This window comes from Magnolia sinica, chromosome 3 (genome assembly GCF_029962835.1).
Source record: "Magnolia sinica isolate HGM2019 chromosome 3, MsV1, whole genome shotgun sequence".
Classification (NCBI taxonomy): Eukaryota; Viridiplantae; Streptophyta; class Magnoliopsida; order Magnoliales; family Magnoliaceae; genus Magnolia; species Magnolia sinica.
The window spans coordinates 96,704,919-96,724,291 of NC_080575.1; the positions used below are offsets into that span (position 1 = coordinate 96,704,919).

Sequence of the window (19,373 nt, forward strand, 5' to 3'; positions counted from 1 at the left end):
TATGCTTACTTTTATGGGATGTCTTTAGTGATCTACTATGTTAGTTTGAGAAGGCAGCAAGTTCTTTTTGAGGCTTATACTCTACTCCAGTTAATAGTATTATCCATTTTCTAGTATTTATTCTTTGGTATGGATCAGTTTTTCTTTAATTCCTTAGTGTTTAACAGCTGCGTTGCACTGAGACCATATATTGGACACATAGATGACATATACAAAGACTTCACTTCATATAAAGTTCGAGTTCCAGTAAGCGGAGCAATCATTTTGGATGAATCATATGAAATGGTAAGTTTTTTAGACAGATGGAAATTCTTGAATTAATCTTATCTCATGGCCTTGCTTATGACCTAGCTATCATTTTGGATGAATTTGATGAGTGGGTAAGTTCATTTTGAAGTGTTGGAAGGTCTTGAATTAATCTCATCTCACGGTCTTGCTCATGATTCAGCTGCCATACGTGAATTACCTTTTTGGGATAAGGCCCGTCTAAGCCTTATCCCAACTAGTTGGGGTTGGCTGTCCAAATCCTATTCCGCAATTTCACGCTATCAAGGTCCATATCCTCAGTTAAACCATAGGTCATCAAGTATTTTCTTACTACCTCCACCTCTGTCCTTTTTGGCTTTCCCCTTGGGCCTTCAACTTGAACCAAGTCAGTCCTAACTATTGGGAGTTCTGCACTCTCTCATTGCTCCATGATGATGATGATGATGATGATGATGATGAGGAAGAAAGAAATCAAGATGTCTTGTTCATTTAAATGTGGGAATAAGTAGGTTATATCATGGAGGAGTTTTTGCCCATTTCTTTCCACATCCCAAGCAGTATCAATTGGCTAGTGATGGTATATATGAATTTGCAGTGTTTATTGGTGAAAGGTTGGAAGGCTGGAGCAGGATGGAGTTTTCCCCGTGGGAAAAAGAACAAAGACGAGGAGGACCACACATGTGCTATTCGAGAAGTGAGATGTTCTTCACAATGTACTTCTTGGCATTTTTCTTTTTATCTGCGGCCAATGTTTTAAATAGTTTTGCTATGTAGCATGTAGCTTACGCTGCGCAGTATAGCTTTGTCTTAATGCCACGTAGCTCTACATGCTAATTTTGCACACGCTACATGGCCAATGGTACAGGCTATGTAGGTTATTTTTTTTTACTAAAACATTAAAATCAATTAATGTTTTCAATGATTGGTTACATTTTTCATTTTTAATAAAATTAATTAATCTTTTCAATGATTTTAGTAAAAGAATATAAATAATAGCATTAAATCAGTTAGGTTGCTCTTTCTTTACCTTTATACTTAATTCTTGCCTATTTTTCCTAATATTTTAGGCTGTGTTTGGTTGCACCAAATTTCATTATTAATCAGGTTATTTTGGTGCAAAATATCATGAAATATCACGATATTTGGTGCAACCAGGAACAACCTTAACTGATCTAGTAGTGCGCAGCTTATGCTACAAGTTATGTAGCTGAAGCCTCACACTACTGAGAGGTGAACGCTACGCTACATGCTATTCACTATTTAAAACACGGTCCGTGACTTCTTTTGAAATGTTCTTATTGAAAGCTTTAGGGGCCGTTTGGTTATTGAAAAAATGCCATTCGGACAGCCTTGTCTGGACAAGGCAAACGTCCATGGTTTGTCGACAACAATTATTCAAACATGGCACCAATTTCAATAAAACTAAGACAAGGCTGTCTAAATAACTAGTTATTGTTGGATTGGCCAATCCAGACACAAAGTTTTAGCCCGTTTCCCATAAAATACATGAATGATTAGCAATCTTTTGTACACATGCATGACACATGTGCCTGCCATGTTTGTCACATAAGCTGCATGTATGAATGTGCCATAAGTGAGACCGCTCATCTTCAACCTCCCCATGTGCCACATTCAACTTTCAAGCGCCCCACCATGCTACATGTGCCAATACTATGTATTAAGAAACAGTTATGTGACAACTGTTGTTATGTAATGGTAACAGCGGGACTCATTATGTGGTATGGGGTTGTAACGATCACCCTGAAAGAAAATGGGCCATTACGGACAGGGGGCCTGTAGTGGGCCGTATGGGTCCATAATTGAGGCCCATAATGGTCCGATATGGGGTTGATTCAGTTTCTTCCTTTAAAAGAATTTGACTGTTATAGGGCCATAATGACCGGTATGGCCCGTATCATAATAGCTATGGCTGGCCATCGCGGCTGTTGTTACTGTTATTGAATACCTTGGCCAACATCCATGTGTAAATCCGGCACATATACCACCTTGCATATTCAAGAGATTGACATGTGCTACTATGCATCTGCAAGTAATCTATATCTACCACATATGCCATTATTAATCTACAAGTGCACCACATTTCCCACATGTGTCGATGTACTTAATGTGTACAAGAGTCACATGTGCTTGTCTTGACAGGGTATTTGACAAACAACAAACAATACAACAGAATAGTCTTCATCTAAAGCTGTTTAAACTCCCTTGGTTGGATAAATGTGTTTAAAAAGTTATATCCAAGCACAACTTTGATGGTAACCAAACGGGCCCTTTTCATTTTCTGTGGTGATTTTAATTAATGTTGTGTCTGTTCAATTATATATTTAGAGGGTTGGAAATCTTTCCCCTGCACTCTTTCTTTTGTTGGCAAGATAGATTTTTGTCGTTATTAAGAAAGCTTCTGGGGGAACTTTCTCATGATGAGTACATTGGTTTGATGAATTTCAATGTGTTTCTAGAAAAATGACTTGGTGAGCCAGTAGTCTTTCATTTGTCATTTTCTGAGTTATTAGATAGGCAATGGAGACCGATGCCTGTCTTTGAGCCTGAGCAACATTGGTTTTCCCATGCAATCAGTAGATACAAAGGCAACTCCATGGTATAAAATATTTCCTGATCTTGACCAAGTCAAGTTCGTATATCACCTAGATGTTCCTGTCTTAAGTGCCCTTGACTCATTTGCATTGGACGATTAACATGATACGCACCCATGGGACTGGTGATGTGGCATGGTGATGACATAGCTGCTTAGTGGGATGTTATGTTAGGATTTCTTTATTCATTCTCTTCATTGGTAGGTTAGATGATGGGCCTTATGATAAAGGGTTAAGGTTAAGTAGGGGCATGTAGGCCAGGGATGTGAATTGAATGTTCAAAAACCTTAAGGGGGTGTTTAGTGTATGGTATTGGGAAGGATTAGGTGGGATGAGATTCAAAAAAATGTAATTATTACATATGACATGGATTGTCCCTTGTTACCATGGGATAAGCCTAATTCCATGCTTTGTTTGTAATACGGTGGGATTTACTCTTTGGTTTGTTGTACATTGAATAGATATACCCACCATCATTTGAAACTATTGAGAATAAGACATGTGTTATATCCAAACCGTTTATCTGTTTTGTAACCTCATTTTATGGCATGGGCCTAAAAATGAGGCAGATCCAAAACTTATGTGGCCCCAAAGAAGTTTTCAATGGTAGGTGTTCAATCCCCACTGCTTTCTGTGGTGGGGTCCACTTGAGCTTTAGATCTACCTGATTTTTTGGCCGATGCTCTAAAATAATCTCGTAAAATGGGTGGATGGTGTGAATATAGCCCACACATCATGGTGGGACCTACACAACTTGCTAACATTGAGTGGAATTGGCACGGGACCAAATGCAATTTCATCTAATCTCATTCCAAGCTTTTCCATTCTTCCCAAACATTGAGTGGAATTAGCACGGGACCAAATGCAATTCCATCCCACCTAATCCCATTTAATACCATGCGCCAAACGCCCCCTAAAGATTGTTGAAGAGGGGATGATTACAGAGTTTCTTTTCAGCCTGCACTAGGAGGCCGATCTCCCTTGAAGAACATTTTTTCATGCTGTTTTATATTGATTTGAGATCGGGTATTGATATATTTCGGGATTCACATTCATTGATCATTCATTCACAAACAATCTCAAGACATTACCGCATTCATATAAACAAGAGAAGAGTGCATATAGTTGCAGAGCTTTTATTATTAGGTTCTTATTACATTCTAGGATGTGGTATATCACAAACCATTAATTACATTCTAGGGAACAACCCTTGATTCTAAGGTAAAATATAATGGAAGCTCTGATAAATATATAAAGAAAATAGTAGGTGATATGCAATACAATGCAGATGATGTATGTGGTGTATGTTATTAAATAATCCGCAAATCGGCTTGTGATCATTGATCTAGGCTCTGTGGCTTTCTCACAAGGTGAGATATTGGGTGTGAGCACCCTTGCGTTGGTGATAACCTCTCTAATATAGAATCATTGATAGTATCAATGTATTTGGGATAAGGGGTATGCATCTCTGAGACAGGGAGCGTAATGTTGTCTCTATGTAGGGGAATGCATTGTTGCATAGTAGAAGGACAATGCTTTTGCATTGTAATAGATGTATGGGATATCATAAATATCATACTGGAGAGAGTATCCCATGCAATAATCGATATTCGATTGCCATGTGAGTACTCACGGAGTTGGGATCAAATGATGAATCTCATCCATGGAAGAGAACTAAAGCAGTTGCCCTATTTAGGTGAGAACTATGTTTAACCAAGCAAAAAAGGATTAAAACTCGTGAAACCTAATGAATCCTCAATGCAATTGAGTGAGAACCCTTTAGGATGACTAAGATGCAATCAAATTGCGTTTCTATCCTATTCGTAATAAAACAAAGCAATAAAATGTTGAAAAACAACATTCAACAGGGATTGTCGCATTCCCTATGCAGATTTCAATAAAGTTTTGGCCCAAATCTCCTCTCGAAGGGTTGGCATGGCCATCCCAGAGTAGGACTGAAAGTTGGGAGGGTTAAACCTGACCGACTTGTGGCTGACCTGACATTGGGTTTGGTCTCGGGCAGGATGTATTGGGTTTGGTCTCGGGCTTGGGCCATATAAACACCAACCCGATAAAACTTGGGTTGGGCTCGGGTTACCCGACCGAACCCGAACCCGACTGATACATAAGTTACTTATAAATTAATTATAATTGAGTGCAGATCATCTGTGTTGAAGGCACAAGAAATTCCAATGCTGTCACGTTTCATTGGTCTACATCATTTCTGATGACTCAAGCTAACAAGATACGCCAGATTTCTCTCCCAAATAGATTGCGTGATACACAATACGACTTTTAAAGGAGTAGTTGTCCTATATTTTAGCTTGCTTGTTTAGAAAAAATGAACTTCTTTACGATATAAATAACTCATATATAATTAATAAAATCACTTCAAAAAAAGAGGTGGGGACACCCTATGTCTTAGAAAAAATAATAATAAAATCATAGGCACAAAAAATAAGACGTGTATTGAAAATATAATAGACTAATGTAATAACGAAAATATAAGCATAGATCTACCCGACGGAGCCCGCTTGGGTTAGGCTTGGGTTGAGAATTCCAAACCCGAGGTTGGGTTGGGTTGGGTTAGGGTTGAGGTATGGGAACCTTGGGTTGGGATAGGGTTGAGCACCAACCCAACCTAACCCAACCCGCCCGACTTTCAGCCCTATCCCAGAGGGAGGCAGGCAAAACCATCCGATGTAGGACCGATGCATGCACCCAAATATTGTATGAGATCAAGTAGCAAAATTAAAGTAATTGACGAAAAACATAAAACTTGCCATTATCATCACAAATACCAAAAAACCCAAAAGAAGATCATGCACAATCCTAGCCTAGATTACCAAGCATCATTAAACAATATCATTAAATAAAGGAAACTAGGATCTAATGGATGTAGGGACATCCAATTAGCATAGGGTAAAGCTTATTTCAAAGCAGAAGATCTAATACTACCTAGGGTAAAATTAGGGTTTAGGAAAATTGGGGAAATCTAGGAATTAGAGTTTATGGGATCAAATTGGGTGAAGGGGTTAAAGGGTTTAAGTGTAGGATATGGGAATTAGGGTTTTGGATAGAAGAGGTGTAAGGATTTTGGGTTGATTGAAGAATAGGAGAAGTTAGGGTTTGGTAGTTTGGGAAAATAAGAAAGTTATGGACTTCTAGGTTTAGGGTTAGGGTTTAGGAAAAGAGAGAAGAGGGTTTTGATTCAAGGGTGATGAGAAACCAAAAGGGACAAAAGGGTGTTTGTACAGCCAACCAGAGAGGTTCACATGTGTGTCTGTACGGTCACACGTTTTGCTAGATTTGTAAGTTTTAGGTTTTTTTAGGGTTTGGCTTGTTGATAGGTATGGAAAGTGAGGATTAGAAGAAAGGTGAAGGTTTGGGATGGGGGAAGATCGAAGAACTTCAAAATGAAGTACATTGATGGTGGATGAAGGGATGAGAATGTGAGGATAGATGGAGACCTTGCACCTCCGTTGACGAAGATCAGCTTCACACCATTCTCCCTTCCAAATCACATGAAGATGGAAGAAGAAAAAAGAGCAAAGAGTTTTTTTCTTTTTCTTTTTTCTCAAAACCTAATGGGGAGAGAGGTCACATGCCCCCCCCCCCCCCCCCCATTATAACTCCAACAACTTTCAAAAATTACAAATCCAACCGTCTTGTGAAATTTATTGAAAATGGCTATAGTTTAAAGAAAACTAGCTAAAATCACTCATAAGGTGTCCAAACATAAAATAATAAAAAACTAACTCCCAAAGATGATAAAGTCTAAAAGACTGATATGGACGGTCCACGCTCAATGGTCTGATCATGTGATCCAATGACCCGATCGTCACGTTCCTCCAATCCAACGGTATAGATCACTCCATAAAGCAGCCCATGTGTATCTTCCCAGTGTGGGGTCTTCCAGATGCTCGCATATGTACATGGGGTCTTCAACATGATCAACAGTACTCGCTTAGCCACAGGGAAATCGGTGTGGCTCGCCTCCTCTAATACGTATGCAAAGGTGTACGTGACGTGATATCTTCATCACCATAAGGTTGCGGGGTTGGCATGTCCATGCCAACCACTGAATTACCAAAATCCCCTGATATCACCTAGGGAAGGACGTCTGTCAACCACTGAATTTACTGAAATGCCTAGATATCACCTAGGGAAGGACTCGCTAAATAAAAAGGGGAATTGGATTTCTCGTAAGGGGTAAAAATGCAAATGCAGTGTCTAGAGGGCTCTTTGTAGGCAAGCCTAGCCCCGAACTGGTGACGTGTTGCTTCCTGATTGATCAAAGACACATTAGGTGATAGATGTACCGCCCTTCCAAGTTGGCATGCTAATGTGGCAAAGCTTAGCTCAACTCAGTCCATGTGGCAGAAGGGTTGGCGCAATCGTGCCAACGTCCATTTCTCCTTAAATTTAGTGAATTTCATCAAAACAGGGTAATCTGGACTAAAATAAAGGTTAGTGCGGCCATCCTTACAACAATCTAGATCCCCTAAAAATCAATTAATTTAGTTAAAATTAAGGGCGGACCTAGTCGCACCATCAGGAATTAACATGCAGCTTGGTCACGCCAACTATAAACAGGGGTTGGCGTGGTCGTGCCAACTATATTATGGCCACGCCAACTATATTAAGTACATTATTTACTTAGTATTTACATAAAAACTTAGATTTTATTTTATTTTTTCCAAACCCCAAGCACGGATTTGATGATATCCAAACCGGAGATCTAGTTTGGAGAAGAAGTAAGCGCCATGTAATTCTTTTTATATCCAGTGTTCGCATTGTCGACGAAATGTCGATAATATCGCCGATAATATCGGTGTCGCTAGACTAGCGACACCGAAACCCCCCTTTTTCGTTTCTCTCTGGATTATCGGCGAAATATCGGCGATATCGTCGATAATTTTGGATTTTTTGCGACAAAATAGGTAAAAAGGAAAAAAATCGAAAAAAAACCTTTGATTTCAGTAATACCTTGTCTGATGGTTGATCGGAACTCGGAAGAAAAGAATCTGGCAGCAATCGACAGCTCTCGTCTTTGACGGAGGTAAAGGAATCTGAAATTTTTCCTTTTCTTCGTTCGATTGGAAGATTTTCGGCGAAAAATCATAGGATTTTGAAACCCAGTCGAAAATCCCCCCTCTCCGCCGAAAACCCCTCTTCGCATACGAAAAAACCTCTTTTATTATTTTTTTTTTTTCTTTTTTTTTTTCCTTTTATGCCTCAAACCTACAGAAGCAGACCGCGCATGGTGCGCTTCAGCGTACTGAGTAAACTCTCTGGGCCCACCTTGAATGTATGTGATTTATCCACGCCGTCCATTCATTTTTCTAGTTCATTTTAGGGGTAAATCCCAAAATTAAATCATATCCACAGCTCTAGTGGACCACACCACAAGAAACAATGAGAATAATGATTTTCACTGTTGAAACCTTCTTAGGCCCCACAGTGATGTTTATTTCTATCAAACCTTTCTGTAAATATAAAAAGGCATGGATGAAGGGTTAAAATAAATATCAGCTTGATTTAAAATTTCTGTGGCCACCAGGAAGTTTTTAATGATATGCGTTCAATTCACACAGTTTCCTGTGGTGTGGTCCATTGAAGATTTTAATCTGGTTCATTTTTCGTATCACGCACTAAAATAATCCATCATATATGATGGATGGTGCAGATGAAAGGTACATATTTTATAATGGGTCCCACAGTTAGGGATGCACGGGAAGCGGATAGGCTGGTGTACCTCACACCGGACGCGGATTGCATCCTACCCCCGCCCAGACGGTAATCCGTCTGGGCAGGGCTCTGTGGGGGCCACTGTGATGTAAGTGTTTTATCCAAGCCGTTAATCGATTTTCTCAGATAATTTTAAGTTATGATCCAAAACCTGAGCAAGTTACAGGCCTTAAGTGGACCACAAAGTAGGGATTTATTTTCCACCATTAAAAACTTCTCGGGAGCTGGAGAAGTTTCAGATCAAGCTAATATTTGTTTTTTCACTTCATCCACGTCTACATGACCTTATTAATAGGTTAGATGATAATTTAAAAAAAAAATAATCACGGTGGCCCTTAGAAAGGTTTCAATGGTGGGTGTCATTATCACTGCAGCTTCCTCCGGTGTGGTCCACTGGAGCTGTAGAGCTACTTTAATTTTAATTACATATCTTAAACTGATCTGAGAAAATCAATTAACAGCTTGGATTAACGGTAATCCACGTCCACCTCACACCAACTATAAAGTTGTTGTAAGTACGTGTCGTGCAGAGTTGTACGAACGATTCAAAGGAGATCAAAGTTATATTGGCCCCACAGTGATGTATTTATTATATCTATACTATTCATCTGTTTTTAGAGTTCATTTTAAAGCATTATCCAAAAAATGAACTATATCCAAAGATTATATGGACCACACCATAGATAGCAGCGAAGACAATGATTTTCACCATTAAACAATTTGCAGGGCTCATCATAACATTTATTTTGCATCCAATCTGTTCATAAAAACACAAATATCTGAATGAAAAGGAAAAACAATTTTCATATTGATCCAAAACTTTTGTGGCCCCAAAAAGGGTTTAAGGGTTTCAATGGCAGACGTTCAATCCCCCACTGGTTTTTGCAGTGTGGTCCACTTGATAGTTATATCTGTCTTATTTTTCGTTTAAAACCTTAAGACGAGCTCTTCAAGTGGATGAATAGTTTGGATATAAGACATACCTCATAATCAAACCCACATAACTTGTTGACGTCAATAGCTGGTGTGATGTACACCAGCCATTCCGCCTCCCGACCCACGTAGCTAGGTAAATTTTGGGATTCATAAAAACTACAACGGAAGTGGATTGCCTACTGAGTAAACTCAGTGGGCCCATCGTAATTACGTATTTGATCCACTCTGTCCATCCATTTTAATAAATGATTTTAAGGCACAAGCCAAATAATGAAGCATATCCAAAGCTTAGGTGGACCACACATGAAGCTATGTGAATTGAATGTTTACCATTGAAAAATTCTTGAGGGCCATATTTCTGATTTTTATTCATCCATGTCCCTGTGATCTTATGAACAGTTTGGATGACAAATAAACATCACTGGAACCTATGAAGATTTCCATGGTGGAAATCATTATTCCCATTATTTCATATGGTGTGGTCCACTTGAAACTTCAATAAATTTATTTTGGTTATTATTAGAGTAATTTTTTATGGAAACGTATGCTTTTTTGGCCCCATTAAATGAAAACTTATTATTTAATGTATTTTTTTACAAATTTTTAATTTTTAAATATACAAATATATGTATTTAGGCATGTCCTGAAGTTTCATTAAAAAATTTCACTGTTATCTCCATGTTTTCCCATTTTTCTCCACATTTCCGATTATCGGCGATATTATCGGCGAGCACGGATTTGATGATATCCAAACCGGAGATCTAGTTTGGAGAAGAAGTAAGCGCCATGTAATTCTTGGTTTCTACAAATGAGTCTTTCTCAAGATTGTGTTCCACACTCATGATAGTTACCACGAATTCATGGTTATGCCATTCGGCCTCATTAACACGCCTTCTACCTTTCAGAGCCTCATGAATGACTTCTTCTTCTTCTAGCCTCATGAATGAAATCTTTAGGCCTTATCTCTGCCGGTTCATCCTAGTCTTCTGTGATGATATTTTGGTGTAAAACACGACTTGGTCAAATCACCTACAACACCTACACCACGCACTTCAAATTTTAAAGCCCATTAACTATGTGTCAAGTGCTCAAGTGTATGGTCCAATGGCCTCAGCCAACCATAGTTAAGAGCCTGTGTAATTTCCTGAGGCTTATTGGTTACTACTAACATTTTTTTTAAAGGGATTTTGGCGTTATTAGTGCTCCTCTAACCAATCTTTGGAGAAAAACAATTTCCAATAGACTGTTGCGGAGGTTCATGCCTTTAAGGCCCTTAAGACGGCAATGACCACTACATTGGTATTGGCTCTCCCGGATTTTTCCAAGACTTCTGTTCTAGAGTGTGACACATATGAGATGGGGCTAGGGGCAGTATCGATGCAAGAAGGCAACCCTATTGCTTTCCTTAGCAAGGCCTATCTAGGAAATCCCATGTCTCTTGACCCATGAGAGGGAGATGCTCGCCATTGTTCATGCGGTCTCCAAATGGCTCCCATACCTTCTTGTGCTTCCAGATCTTGAATGACCACTGCACCCTGAAATTCTTCTTGGAGCAGTGACTCTCCTCTCTTGAGCAACAAAAGTGGATCCCAAAGCTTCTAGGGTTTGATGATGAGATTGTTTATCGGAAAGAGAGAGACAATGCCACTGCAGATGCACTTTCCCGCCATAATGAGGGTTTCCTCCATACCATTACCATTTCGGCTTTTCATTCTTAAAGGATTTGAGATCTGCACACTTGCAGTCCGATGAGATTCGCCGTCGCATTCAGCAGTTACAATCCGATCCCTCCTCCTTGCCTGGTATACTTATGTTGATTCTCTCCTCCTTTATAAGGTTCATCCCTTTATTCCAGCAAAATCCACTCTTAAGCCATCCATTTTGAAGGAATTCCATTGCACGGCAGCTGCTGCCACTTACATGCGGTCGTCTCTTAACTTCTTTTGGCATGGAATGAAGAAAGATGTAAAGGACTTTATTGCTGCCTGTATCGTCTGCAAACAACATTAGTAGGAGACTATTTCTCCGGCCAGACTTCTGCAACCATTGCCTATTCTGGACCGTATTTGGGAGGTTATTTCCATTGACTTCATCGAGGGCTTGTCCAAGTCTACGGGCAAGATAATGATCATGGTTGTAATTGATCGCCTCTCCAAGTACACCCATTTTTTGGCCTTATCTCATCTGTATATGGCTCGTATGGTGGCTAAGGTTTTTGTTAAGGATGTTTCCAAATTACGTGGCATGCCTTGAATTATCGTCTATTACCTTGGCCACATCTTCCTTAGCAATTATTATTATTATTATTATTATTATTATTATTATTGCAGGAATTCTTCTCCTTGTAAGGCATGGAGCTTTGTATGAGCATAGCTGATGGTTTTGAATATTGGTATCGGGGGCCGTATTGGCTCGGCCAAAAAACGATACGATACAGGCATCGCATACCGATATCGGTATGTATCAGACAATATCAGCCCGTGTTGGTTGAAATTTTTTTAAGCCAAAGAATTAAGGAAAATATCAGGAAAAAAAGAAAAGAAAAGAAAAGAGAATGCTAATATATTCAAAATAATCATTTTTTTTTTTGTTTTTTTGGGACATCCATGCGATGGCATATCAAACAATTATTTGATGAGAATGTAATCTGTCGGTTTGACTTGTTGAAGATAAACTGAATAGGCCCTAATTGAACACAAATCAAGCATGATTGGTGAACTAGGGCCCATTATATTGAAATGCAACAAAAAGAACATGAAACTATGAAAAAGAAAGTGAAGGTTTATCATTCTTTCCAATTTTTCCCATAATGGTCCACTTCGCTTCGATTTGTCAAATCCCATTCAAATCATTTGTTTTGATTCCAAAATAGGTCTAGATCTAGCCTAAAATAAGTTTTTGAGATTCTTCCATGGTTTAAATGAAAAAAAAAAAAAAAAAACAGAGAGAAGAAGAAGAAGAAGAAGAAGAAGAGGAGGAGGAGACAAGTGAAGTTTTGAAGGGAAAAAAAAAGGGCTTTTATGGGCGTATTGGCTGTATCAGTGCCAATACACCCTATATTGGCTGATACGAGTCAGTTTTTTTTTTTGGGTATTGGGCCGTATCAATACAGCCCTGTATTGCGTATCATCTTGTGCCAATATGGACACCATATGGCCGTATCGGCCGATACGATACCGATATTCACATCTAAGCCATAACCTATCATCCCCAAACTTTTTATTCGAGTGAATCACTTAATTGTTGCCTTGAAACATCTCCCCGCTGCTTTGTGGGTGATCGTCCCAAAACTTGGGTTCAGTGGCATTCGTGGGCCCAATGGTGGTACAGCACCTTTTATCAAACAGCCACCAAGATGACTCTTTTACAAGCTGTTTACGGGTGACCTCCTCCAACCATCACTGCATACATTTCAGTGACCACTAATGTCGTGCAGGTCGAGCAATAGTTGCTGGACAGAGATCAGCTTCTTTGTACTCTCAAAGTCCATTTATTTGAGGCCCGAAGCTGAATCAAGGTACAACATGACTGCCATGGGACCGACCGCAAGTTTCAGGTTGTTGATTTGATGTATCCATGCCTCCATCCTTTACCAACAATCTTCATTGGCTCACTCTCCAATAACAAGCTGCCTCCCTGCTTATTTGGCCTGTTTCCCATGACAGAGCACATTGGCTCGGTTGCATATTGTTTGAAGCTTCCACCAGATTCTAAGCTACACCTGCGTTTCATGTTTCATTGCTTAAAAAGCATGTTGGCCCTCATGTTTCGGTCTCCTCCAACTTAGGCTGATGATGTACATGTCCCGCCTGATCTGTCTGCTGTCTGTGACTACCAAGTACAGAGGCATGGCTCCAGCTGAATACTCCAGGTCTTGGTTCAGTGGCAACATATGAAGACCTTGATGATTTGAAGGCTTGATTTCCTGATTTTGAACCTTGAGGACAAGGTTCGTTTGAAGGGAAGAATGATGATACTCACCCATGGGGCTAGTAGTGTGGCATGCTGATAACATGGTGGATGACATGGCATGGTGATGACGTAGTTGTTTAGTGGGATGTCATGTTAGGATTTGTGTATTCATTTTCTTCGTTTTTAGGTTAGACGATGGGTCTTATAATAAAGAGTTAAGATAAATTAGGGCATGTGAGCCTGAGATGTGAACTGAATGTTTTTCAACCCGAAAGAATAACAAAGAGGGGACGATTTGCAGCGTTCTTTTCAGACTTGTGCTAGGAGGCCGATCTCCCTCGAAGAAGATCATCTTTACATGCAATCCCAAATGCCTTCCACTCTCCATTCGTAAATCCTAAGTTCGCCTAGGAGTATATCATAACACAGAGTCATTTGATATGGATATATGACGGAGGAGGGCCCTCTACTTTAGTGCTTTGGACTGACTTTGTGTGACTCATCCAAGTTATCAGAATTGGAATTTTAAACCCCGAAAGCAACAAAAGAGTTCCAACAGTTTTACATCTGATTCTACCTTTTCATTTTATTTATTGTTTCATTTCAGTGTGGAAGTCGTTTACACTGCATTGTGGTTCCGATTCTTTCTTCGAGTTGCAATCAATCTTTTAGAGCTCTTTCTATTTATGTGGTTTAAACTCATCTGCTACTGTTTTGATGGTGAACACAGGTTCTGGAGGAAACTGGTTTTGATGTTTCCAAACTTTTGAAAAGGGATGATTACATTGAAGTTACAATTGGGCAGCAGAGGGTGCGGCTCTACATAATTACTGGTGTGAAGGAAAATACTGTCTTTGCACCACTAACCAAAAAGGAGATAAGTGTATGTGTTTGCCCCCATCTCTATATGCCTCTTTCAGTTCAATTTTAAAACTTTTATTGACACGTCAAACCTAAGTGTTAGAAGATCTTTGTTGATTTGGAGGTTGGGTGCCACAACACAGTTTGACTGGGCTCTAAGCAAATGTCCCAACACTGATTTGATAAAAGGCCCACGAAGTCATTCTGTCAAATCGTGGAGAATGATGATCAATTTCCCTGTTGAATTCGAGTTTGCATTATGTTAACTACAGATTATATAATTGCATGTTATATTGTTTAAAATACTGCGAAATCTAATCCAAACTCAATCTGCTGGTTATTGAGTTTGATTAGACTGAGTAGATCCTTTTCAGTTCGACCCCCTTTTTTCTCTCTCTCTCTCTCTCTAGACCCCTCAGGACTTAGTTCCTGGCCAAGCTGATTAACTTCCGCAAGCAGTGAGTTTTCCAACATTGAATGGGGAATGGAGTTTTATTTTCATCTAAAGAAGAAGAAGAAGAAGAACTGTAGTTTGAACTCATCTGCTGCTCTGGTTTAATAAAAAGACATGCATCAGCATGTGCAGGTACGTGTGCAACTTCAAATCGCATTAGCGCTAAATATGTTTCTAGCGGTTGCAGGAAATTTCATGGCACCGGCTTGATGAACTTCAGCCAGCAGGCAATGATGTAATATCTCGAGGAGCCAATGGCCTGAAGCTTTTTATGGTTGCACCCTTCTTGGCGTGAGTGTCCTATGCCATTTTGGCATCTTGAAACTCACATTGCTTCAATTGTTGGTGATGCATCACAGGGTTCCATTTGTTTAAGTTGTAATGTTGTCATGCAGGCCTCTTAAAGCGTGGCTCTCAAAACCTCAGCCATTCGCATCTCAAAAATCGGAGACATCTACCAAAGGTCTTCACTTACCTATCTCTCCGTTTGATGAAGTCATTAATAAATGACAAGCTGGTCAGTAAGGATTTCAATGGTTGTTGTGGTCAGATCAAGCCCAGCCTGCTAATACAAGGCTCAATCCCAAGCCCAAGCCTGACATTGGGCAAGTTAGCTAGGCCTGAGCCTGAGTCGTAACTAAAAGTTTGTCAAGCCAAAGCCCAACACTACCAGAATTCTACATGTGTTAATGATTTGATTACCGTGCACTATTACCATCATGAGTCGGGCCAGGCCCAACCCAGCCCGACGAACCAGTGACTTGGACCACAGCCTTGTCTGAATTTTTGGACCCGATCTTACCTGTTGGAGCCTAGGCTCTACCCTGGCCCTTGACAGGCTGGCTCAAAGAACCAACAATCTGGCCCGACCTGTTGACACTCTTTCTGTGTAGTACCCTTGTGTTGTTTTTGTCCATGGTAAAAGAGCTTAAGACTGAATGTTCTTTTCAATTCCTCCTCCAAAGTGGCTGAATCAGGAACTTTCTGATTGTATATGTAGAGCAGTGAGCTAATGAGATGGCTTCTAATTGTAAAATCCCAGACATTGAAATATGGGTTCCACCTACTGACAGGGTCAACTGTTGGATCAGATGGCCCAAGGTGTTGCACCTTGTCTCAACCTGATGTAAAAGATGGGAACCATTGGATCAAAATGACCTTTGCTCTCCTAGGATAAATTGAGAAATCAATGACCTCCCTGATCCAATTGCAGCCTATCCTCTGACCAGTGTGATGTTCAAGCAAGGTTCAGTTTATGGGGTTTCCTCCAATATAATGGTCCATTTTGACTGAAAGTGGGCCCTTGTGTAAATGGTAATACAACGAGAGTTCCTCTTTTACTGGATCATGCTCAGGTATATGAGCTTGAGTTTTCACCAATTGTCTTGTAAAGGGGTGTTTGTTCATTCTCTCATAATCGAGTATAACGGATGTTTGCTAGCCCCAGACACACCTCTACATGCCAACCTAGCATGTAAGACATCCAAGTTGTTTATCAGATGGGACACACCGTGTAGATCAGCTGGCTGAAATGTCACACTGGTCAACTATCAGATCTTTTGCATATGAATGAAAGTAATGAACTGTGCAGCCTAATATAAGGATTTGCGATTTTTTTAATTTTTTTTTGGTGTCGTTGTTCTTGTTCATGTGTAACATACTTGATAGTTAAAAGGCCTGATCTAAAAGGTGGGTCCCACCCAATACATTGCTTGGATGTCATACATGCGTGTCTGTTCATACATCTATTCACATGTAGAGGTGCATTTGGGGCTAGCTAGCATACCTCAGGTAAACAATACATCTTTCTCCAAAATCTAGGGAAGCTTGGTTCCTTCCAGTGAAGATAATCTGGTTTTACTTTTGGATTTAATTTCAATTAGGAGCATCCATGTGGAAGGCAAAAAATGGCTCTTCAGGTGTCACAACATCGACTGAGAACCCATCAACTAAGCCTGGATCCGAAATTCAACCAGCTGATGCAGGGCCTGGCAAAAGCTTCAGAAACTTCAGGTTTGACTATGCGTACATCTTACGGTCAATGGAAATTGCTTTCTCCGACTGATTAAAATGTGAATATGATCCGTCACTATCTCGAATTGGCTCTGTATAGCATCATGTGTTTTAATCCCTTCGCTTAGTGACTAACATATAGCTACCATCAAAGGGTGTACAAGCACTGTAGCAGTTGTCATGTTTCTAATGTAGTTTTGGCCCCGCTTTTTTACCAGAAAAATGGTGGCTTAGATGGAATTCGAGTTATTGAACTAATGACCGAAATTTATAGTATTGGTTGGATGAACATTGTGTTAGACTTTTAAGTGATCTTTAACTCACTAGGAGGGCCTGTTTGATTTTCCAATTTCAACCGTAAATGGCTGTAAATGGGTAATGATTATTTACTCCTGTAATTGTGGTGACATACTTTTATTTTACTGCAATGATGATTTTACTACATTGTTTCATCTAGAAGTCACTGTAAAGATGGTAGTTTTATAATGTGAAAATGTAATGATTACTATTTACTTTACCTAATTTATTTGCAAGTGTATTTGACTCTTGATTTATTAGCCATAATTCCTGTTTCAACAAATTCCTGGAAATGATAATGATAGCTCTTTTACTATGCATTTCATAGGAAATTGGAAAACCAAAAAGGCCCGAGTTTAATTTTCAGACAAATGCCAACATAAATAAAGTCAAGAAGAATACTCAAATACATAATATCTGCTCTCTGTATTATATGTAACACAAGTAGCAAACAGACACATTTGTACACACCATGTACTGATAAGGGGGCGTCAAAGACAGAATGAGTTATTTGTGCCAAGCATTCTTCTTGGCTAGATCCAGTCTCCTGATTGTGTAAAGGGAATAAAAAAAATAATAATAATAATAATAAAAAGAATTTTACATTTTTCCTTTCAGAAAGAGAGGATTAGAAAGATCCTATTGATTGCTGCTTTCTCCATGGACTACTTGTACTTGTGGCCACACAGAACACGGACATCCGCATCCAGAACTTAAAACCCAGACATGGACATCTTGTCTTTGAGTGGCTTGTGCAAGTATATCCAAACAACCACGGAGTCAACAGGTGGAAAATGCGTGGAACCTACCAAATGACTAGGCACCAAATCTCCTTGATAGATGGTCCAGACCTTCAACAAGGACTTGACAGCAATGGTTCATGCTCAACCAAGTAATGGCCAAACATTATACAACTCGGAATAGGATCCTTGAATCTTTCAGGACTTTTTGTTCATGAAGCATTTTGAGAGAGAGTCATTACATCCCATAGTTTGGATCACTAAAACGTGGGTCCAACTGGAACCATGAACGAGCTATGTAATCATCCAACTACAGCGTATGGTACCTCTTGGATTCTGTTCAGATCATTGTTTTAAAACATGGACCTGCCAGACGGTAAAACCACAACGTATGTAGGAATGTGGGCTGGGTCAGGGTCACTAGAAACCAGGTCCATAGTTTTCCCATGAGAGAGAGAGAGAGAGAGAGAGAGAGAGGCCAGCCCGTGTGAGGTTGTTGGCACAAAAAACATACTATTGTGAGGCTTATCCACTCTAACCATGTTCTTCCCCTCATTCCTCACCATAGAAAACAAAAATCAGGCCAATCCAGAATGCAGGGAACAATGTAAAATCATGACCAAGACCTCGAAAATCACATGTTGCTCACCAGGGCTTCAGAAGGACTTGATTTTTGGCCATCTCGTAGTTGGCAGGGCTGTCAATGGTACTCGGACCTGGGGATAACCTGATGAATCCGACCACTTTTTAATGGTCTGGGTCCCATTCATTGGACCCGTTAAGAAATTGGGTTGCTTTGAGTCAGTTACATGTGATGAACCGGTTAAATTCGGGTCAGGTCTAGGTTGGGCCTACGTAATTTTTATTAGTAAAATTATATATATTAACATTCATAGATGATTTTAGTAATAAGCCACGGATATGTAAGAGAGCTGGCACTTGTATGTGCAATTTATATCCATCCATTGTGTAGGTCCAATCAACCTAGATCCAAAGACCAGATGGTTAACCGAAACTGATTGCATTGAGCTCCAAGTCCCCAAGATCAAGACCCAGACCCTGGTACGGGTACTATAGGATAACCTGTCGGATACCATTGGACATGAACTGAACTGAACCGAACCTGTTAATAGCCCTGCTAACAGGGCACGTCTGCTAGTGGGTTTCATAAACTGCGAGGAAGTTTTTTTTTTTCTTTTTTTGTGTGTGTGTGTAATTGCTACAGCATCCCCTCTCATTTGTTTCCTTGAGGTGCGGTCTACCTGAGTTCATTTCGTGCTGATTTTTAACCCATTGCCTGACATCGAAAGACATATACAGTGGATGGGTTAGATCTGATGCACACTTGATGTGGCCCCACAACAACCTGGTATCACCACAAGCTGTGATTGCACCGGTACCATATGAGTGCACCGCAAATGAAATCCAAGGCCCAAAAAAAAAAAAAAAAAAAAAAAAAAAAAAGGAAATGAAAAGAAGCACTGTCATCCGCCCGTTGAGCGTCGCAGATGTAAGGAAAATGGAATCCAC

The 19,373-nt window shown here is 39.9% G+C and overlaps 1 protein-coding gene across 1 annotated transcript in view; it reads left to right on the top strand.

Moving 5' to 3' along the window:
- LOC131240332 (mRNA-decapping enzyme subunit 2-like) overlaps positions 1-17,323 on the top strand; it is a 33,698-nt gene extending 16,375 nt beyond the window's left edge. Inside the window, exons 3-8 of the mRNA XM_058238466.1 lie at positions 158-285; positions 863-961; positions 14,209-14,361; positions 14,981-15,084; positions 15,189-15,256; positions 16,677-17,323. Coding sequence (XP_058094449.1) covers positions 158-285; positions 863-961; positions 14,209-14,361; positions 14,981-15,084; positions 15,189-15,256; positions 16,677-16,858 — 734 coding nt within the window. The 3' untranslated portion in view covers positions 16,859-17,323. The remainder of the gene's footprint in view (positions 1-157; positions 286-862; positions 962-14,208; positions 14,362-14,980; positions 15,085-15,188; positions 15,257-16,676) is intronic.
- The last annotated feature ends 2,050 nt before the right edge of the window (positions 17,324-19,373 follow it).